Source organism: Hydra vulgaris, chromosome 15 (genome assembly GCF_038396675.1).
Source record: "Hydra vulgaris chromosome 15, alternate assembly HydraT2T_AEP".
Taxonomy (NCBI): domain Eukaryota; kingdom Metazoa; phylum Cnidaria; class Hydrozoa; order Anthoathecata; family Hydridae; genus Hydra; species Hydra vulgaris.
The window spans coordinates 20,280,001-20,287,500 of NC_088934.1; the positions used below are offsets into that span (position 1 = coordinate 20,280,001).

The window sequence follows — 7,500 nt, forward strand, 5'->3', positions numbered from 1 at the left end:
TTTTATAGATAAAATCCATTAAGAATAAAATTAAGTAAAAGTTGATCACAATAATTATAAAACTATTCATACAGGTCTGTAAATTGCAATCTTTTAATCTTACCTACTGTTTTCATATTTTAAGGTCATATTGGCAACTATAGCATAAATAATTTCAGCCTTTTAATAGATGCGGTTATAATAACCATGTGGTAGTTGTGTAGTGGTAGAGCCATTGCTTTGTAAGCAAAAAGTTTTGAATTTAATCCCTGATCTATTATTGATTGTGTGAAGTGATATCTTAATTAATCTTATATATACAAGATTTGCCATCTTTTAAAGAAGGTTGGTTCATTTAAAAGCAATGCGATAGGTGAAAAAAAAAGAAAAGAAAGGCAGAGAGCTTCATATTTTTAAAGTCTAAGTTATGAGTGAGTTTGATTACCACGATATACTTATTTGTAATTTTTACCATGTCATATTGCTGAGCCTATGTAATACTTTGTAATGCTGAATTAAATCATTCAGGTCTATGATCTAAAAAAGTAATGCTAAAACTTTTTTTATCTATGTTCATAATTTAGATTTTTGAGATTATGTAAAATGCATGCAACTTTGTATTGTATTGACTTGTAAAGATTGATATCTTTATGGAGGTAATGCTGGTACAGCAAATTTAAAATGTAGCTTATGAGAATTTAACTTGTTGCTGAAGATTTTAGATCATACGATAACACTAAGAAAACATAAGATAACACTAAGAAATCATTAGTTATGTCAATAAGGAAAAGAGTAAAAGAACTAGATTTTTACTTTAAAAGTTTTAACTTTTTATTGTTTATTTTTTGCATTAAAATATTCAAAACAATTGCTTTTCAAATTTTATACTCAAGTTAATGAATTACATTACCACAGAGTTTTTATTTCTTCATAATTAATAAATTATACTTGCAAGTATTAAATTTATTTGTAAAAATTACCGCAGAATTTTTATTATTAGCTGCAAATCAAAATTTTTATTTAAGTTAGATAGTAGCAACTGTAAAAGTTTATCAGGTGATAATATAAAATTAGTATAAAATTTTTATCTAAGTGATGATGTTGGCAAAGTATCATTAAAAAGTCAGACAAAGCAAAAAGGCTTTTCTAAAATTTTTTTACTTAAAACCATTTAAAGTTTTTTTCAATCGCTAAAGTACAACAAATGTTTGCTCTAAAAACCAAAACATATGTTTCAAATCATTTGCTTTAAAAAGGTCATATTCCATTAATTATTTTCTGACAGACAATTGAATATCATTCACAGTCTACTACAAGTGTAGTTGCACCAGACCATCAGAAACATTAAAATAAAACTGTTTATTTTACTGATAAACGTGAAAATATTTTATAATAAATTATTTTAAACCAAAAGTATTATAGTAAAACTAAATAAATAAAAAATACCACTTGCATAAGTGCACCATAGTTTCAACCTATATACAAAAATAAATATATATATATATATATATATATATATATATATATATATATATATATATATATATATATATATATATATATATATATATATATATATATATATATATATATATATATATATAACACTCATGGTATACTGTTTATGGTAAAAAATAGGCTCTTAACAACTTTTTGTGATTAAAGTTAACAATAAAAAAGTTAACAAACAAAATAAAGTATATTATGTAAAAACCATTATAATAATTCCAAAAACTAATTAAATTTTAGCTTTTTTAAAAAATGATAAAACTTAATGTACTTTAGCATTATTTCTATTGTTTTAACTTTTTGACAACATTAAAATGTCGGTTTATTGTTTATGTTGCTTAAATGTTGAAAAAAGTCTATTTGGGCTACTATATAAGGATATATTTATATATATATATATATATATATATATATATATATATATATATATATACACACACACACACACACACACACACACACACACACACACACACACACACACACACACACACACACACACACATATATATATTTATATGTATATAAATATGTATATATATATGTATAAATTAGTAAAAACACTTATCTAACTTTTATCTTCTACAGCATGTTTCACCATCAGTAGGCTCATCAGGAAGAGCCTACTGATGGCGAAACATGCTGTAGAAGATAAAAGTTAGATAAGTGTTTTTACTAATTTATTATTGGTCTGTTCTTTAAGAACATTGAGCACTTTATTTGAAGAATACACTAATATAATTTATATATATGTATATATGTGTGTATATATATATATATATATATTTTTATTTAATGTTAGTCTAGTGAAGTTGTAGTTTTTTCCTTATTATTTAGAATACTTCATCTCAGATTTTTGTTTTTTAATACAATAGTTTTAATTTAATATTATGTTTGTAATATAATAATATGTTTTTTAGATAGACTTAAATTTTCACGCTGTAACTGGCAACGTTTATTATTTTTTTCTTTTCAATTTGACAACAGCTGTTTTAATGTTTTAACAATTTATATGCAGTAAAAAAATCATTATAACTTTAAATGAATAACTTTTAATCATTGATCTTTTTTAAAGTTTTTATTTTATGCAAAGACTTTAAATAAAATTATAATGATCGTTTAAATTAACGTATTATGTGTAAATTAAATGTTATACATTTAATTTTTTTTATATAATTATTTATAATTATATATATTTAATTTTTTTTTATTTAGGTATGTATTTTTTATGATTAACATTTGAAACTACTTTTCCATGTCTTTCTAAAAATCTTTTAGAATATTATTTTAAGTTACTTTAAATTATGAATAAGTTAAATTAAATCTTCTCATGATTAAATTGCTTTATTTAATTATTTTTTGTTTCTATTTTTACAAAGAATTTTTTTTTTTAAAACTTGATTTACTAATTAAACCATGAAATGATTAAAAACAGCAATTTTAAAAAGACTTATTTTTTTAATCAATTTTTTCTTGCAACTCTTTGAAAAAAATGTTAATACAACAATCTTATATTTTTTTCTTTTCAATAATTTAATTTTACTTTTCAATAACTTAAATAAAGTTTATTTATCAAACAATCAATAGAAGTAATTTGTAAGAGTGTTTTACGTAACTTTAATTAAATGTTTTAAAAGATAAGATCTAAAGTTATTTTTTTCAAACGCAATTAAAAACGTAACAAAAAGTAATTTTAACTTCAAGTTTTTTTAGTTTTATTTTAAAGCTAATTATTTTCGTTTTTCCTAAGAAATTGTTTTGTTCTTTAGTTTTTTAAATCTTTTTCCTAGTTTAAGTTTAGCATAACGTTTAGCATAAAAAAAATTTATGCACTTCTATTTATCTTTTTAATGTTTACCATTTTTTCTCTTGTTTCAAATTTTACAATGCCTCTTTTTTGTACAAAAATTTGTGTGTGAGTGTATATATAAATATATATATATATATATATATATATATATATATATATATATATATATATATATATATATATATATATATATATGTATACATATATATATATATATATATATATATATATATATATATATATATATATATATATATATATATATATATATATATATATATATATATATATATATATATATATATATACTACTTTGCTAACAATCTTTTAATATGTACATAAAAATTTAAAAACTGATGTACCTCATTAGAAATTGATTCATTTTGTTGACATTCTGACATATCAGACATACTGCATAAAGAACTGTAAATCATGATAAATAAAAATAAAACTTTAAAAAACAACATGGAAAAATTTATATTAAACTTTTTGTTTTGCCACTACAATCACATTTCACATTTATAATAAAGATTAACAAAATTAATAACGTTGATACCTTGATGAACCAGTGACTAAAATAATTAAGAAAAAAAAAAGTTACTAAAAATATTACATAAATTTCATTCATACTTAAATTTTCTAAATATAATTATGTGATTACCGTCATTAACTTCTAACAGACTTTCTTTTTTTTCCTGTAAAGAATTGGTTTTTGGAGATCTGAAGATTTTATCTTTAGTTTTAAAAATATCACAGGAGTCTTCTGGAACTAAACTTTTTTCACTTTTTTTAAATAAATTATTTGAATTGTCAATTAAACCATGTTTTACTGTTTGATTTTCAGTTTTGGAAATATTTTCAACATTAAATAAATTTTTAACTTCAGGGGATAAGCATTTTTTTTGATTAATAAAGCAATCAGTTTTATTTGTTTCTTCTTTTGTTTTGTTTATTGTTTTTTCTATTTTTTTTGTCTTACTGTGTACAGACAGTTTATTGTTTATTTTCTTTTCTAATTTTTCTCTTTCAATGTGTTCAGACAAATCTGATTTTTCTGAAAAAGAAACCTTTTCCACAGATGGTAGTGATCTATTTGCAATGCGTTTTGATATCCTTCTTGGCGTATCAGGCCTGTATTTTGATTTTATTGTAGAACCATTTTCATGTAAACTTTTGCTTTCATTGAATTGAGTCTGAAAACAAACAACAGAAGTTTGTTCACAACTTTGCTTCAGATGATTAGAAGAGGAGGATTGCTTAGGAGGGTTAGAGATAGTTAACTTTTTTTTTTTTGATTTCTTTTTTTTCTTAGATGAAGTTGATAAAGATTTAAACATCGAAACAGTGTGATTTTCAGTAGGAGTGCATAGAAGAAAACTTGAGTTTATATTAATTGGTGCTTTGGATAATTCTTGTGAAGGTTCTTGTCTTGCTTTGGATACTTCTTGTGGAGATTGTCTTGCTTTGGATAATTCTTGTGGAGGTTGTCTTGCTTTGGATAATTCTTGTGGAGATTCTTGTCTTGAATTGGATAATTCTTGTGGAGATTCTTGTCTTGACATGCTAAGAAACTGAGGATCATCTGAATCAGATATTCTTAAAGTATTTGTTTGTTTCTTAGATTTGATTGTAAACACTCCAGTTATGGAGTTATTATTATTTTTATTGTTTCGAAGGAGACTTGAGTTAAAGTTTGATATTGTATTGGCTGATTCTTGAAAATACTGACTATCATTGTGAGACATTTTAGAAGAACTTCTTAGCCTCATAGATGATTCAACAACAAATGGCTCTGAAACAAAATTGTTTTTAGTCAAATTATATTGAAAAGGAACTACATTCGATGTTTTCTCTAACTCATTAAAACACTGAGGACTAACAGCATCAATTGTTTTTGGAATGTTTTTTTGTATACCAGATTCTTGAGAGACATATGATTTAGCTCCTAATGACTCAGTATCTTCAGTATCTAATACTTCATTTACATTTGGATTGGACTGGTGATTTAAGGATATGGGCTGATGGTTTATCATAATACTAGTACCTTCTTCGTTTGAATAATCTCCTGATTTGTTTAAAATATTTTTTTTCTTTTTAGGGATTGGTGATTTTGAGTGAGATGCTAGTAATGAGCTTCTTTGATTTTTGGTTGAACTGCCAGATAAAGACTTGAATCTCCTTTTCTTGGAGGATGATTTAACTCTAAGAACTGGAGATGGAATGATGTAATTTTGGGTTGGAGTACCTGGAAACAAATTTGACCCAAGTTTAGGTGGAGTTCTTAAAATTTCTTTAAAAATTGGACTAGAGTCATTGTTAGATAATATATCTGACTTTTGGTAGCCTGTTTTTATACTAAATGTTACATTTACTGGACTAGTAAAACTTTTCACAAGTTTTCCATTGTCTTTATTTTCTGTTGGTAATACTAAGTTTTCAATAGGTGAAATTAATGAACTGTTTGCTAATGGCTTATTTTTTTCTGCTGGTAGTACTACGTTTTTGATGGGCGAAATTAAGGAACTGTTTGCTAATGGCTTGTTTTTTGGAAAAGTTGAAGTATTATCTTCTAACCAATTAGTTGAATAATTTTCTTGGAGAATAGTTTCCCCAAAATTTTCATTTTCTTTTGTTATTGTGTAAGTGCGTCTTCTATCTTTTTTCCTATTCTTTTCTAAACTCTTTTCATTTTTTGACTTGCAATAAGTTTTGTTTAAACTAACAGCTTGCACTTTATCTTCACTTACAACAAACAAATTGTCTATTTCTTTGGCAGAATTTCTATTATCAACAGTTCTTTCTGTAACTTTCTCAGTTGAATCACTTTCAATGGATGGGATATTTCTAAATAATGGTAATTTTTTAGTGTGGGTTTCATTTACAGTGAACCCATTGAAGTCAAAATTTTGATTAACACTCAATATTTTAAGGTTTGCTGTTTCAATTAAACTTTTATTCTTAAATCCTTCAGTAGCATCTCGATTTATTTTTTCATTGTATTTTAAGCTTGCTAGGTATGGAGAAATAACATTTTCAGAAGTGACCACATCAACATTTGATTTATCATGGTGGTTAAAAGCAGTAGAAATAACCCTCTCAGGTGTTTTTTTAGCCACATTAATTATATCATCATTTCCTGTGTTTATGTTTAGGTATGGTGAAACAATACTTTTATGAGGGGTTAAATTTATTTTATCATTATAGTCTGTGTTGTTTAAGATTGGTGAAATTATAATCTTGGAAGTGGTTTCATCAATATTTTTTTTATCATTATATTCTGTGCTTTTTAAAGGTGGTGAAATGACAACCTTATAAGTAGTTTCACTGATATTCTCTTTATCATTATGTTCTGTATTTTTTAAAGGTGGTGAAATGACAACCTTGAGAGTGGTGTCACCAATATTCTGTTTATCATTATGTTCTGTGTTTTTTAAAGGTGGTGACAAGTAAATATTGGGAGTGGTTTCACCCATATTCTGTTTATCATTATGTTCTGTGTTTTTTAACAGAGGTGAAATAATACTTTTAAGAGTGGTACCATCTTTATCCATTCTATCATTACATTCCATGTGCTTCCAAATAGGTAAAGCAGTTTCTTCAAGATAAGGCTCACTTAAATCTATTTTATTACATTTAATTGTGTGCTTTGGGGTAGGTGAAATATTCAACTTGTGTACAACAACTGACAAATTATCTAACACTGTATCTTTATTGTCTTTTCTATTAGTTGCAACTGACAATTTCTCAGAAGTTGTTAAAGAGTGAAACGTCTTAATAAAAGAAGAATTATCCAAGTTGATATCAGTATTATCTTTTTTTGCGCTATTTTTTAATTGTTTGTTAGTAAAGTTATTATGCAGATTCTTGTGAGAGTCTGATATTGTTTGACTGACTATTTCCTTTAATGGACTTTCAGTATTAATGACAAATTGATTTTCTAAGCAAGACTCATCAGCTAATTTACTGTCACTATCACTTTGAATACTTTGGTTTTCTCTAACACTTGTCGAAAAAGGCAAGTTTTTTGTATTGGCTTTAAAAGGAGATACTTTTAAAAGATTTTCTTTACAAAGATCTGCAAATGTTGTAGATTTTTTACAGAAGAAGTTGTCATTCTCATCAGAAACCTCATTCAAGACTGATAATATTTTCATAGCTGAAAGACTGGGGAACAATGAACTGTCTTCATGTTTATTATCAGT

The 7,500-nt window shown here is 24.9% G+C and overlaps 1 protein-coding gene across 1 annotated transcript in view; it reads right to left on the reverse strand.

Moving 5' to 3' along the window:
- Window positions 1-7,500, reverse strand: part of LOC136092303 (uncharacterized) — a 67,233-nt gene that overhangs the window by 20,382 nt on the left and 39,351 nt on the right. The window contains exons 10-13 of the mRNA XM_065820223.1: window positions 3,960-7,500; window positions 3,855-3,870; window positions 3,661-3,721; window positions 1,426-1,454 (exon numbers count right to left, since the gene is read on the reverse strand). The exon at window positions 3,960-7,500 is cut by the window's right edge and continues 294 nt beyond it. Coding sequence (XP_065676295.1) covers window positions 1,426-1,454; window positions 3,661-3,721; window positions 3,855-3,870; window positions 3,960-7,500 — 3,647 coding nt within the window. The remainder of the gene's footprint in view (window positions 1-1,425; window positions 1,455-3,660; window positions 3,722-3,854; window positions 3,871-3,959) is intronic.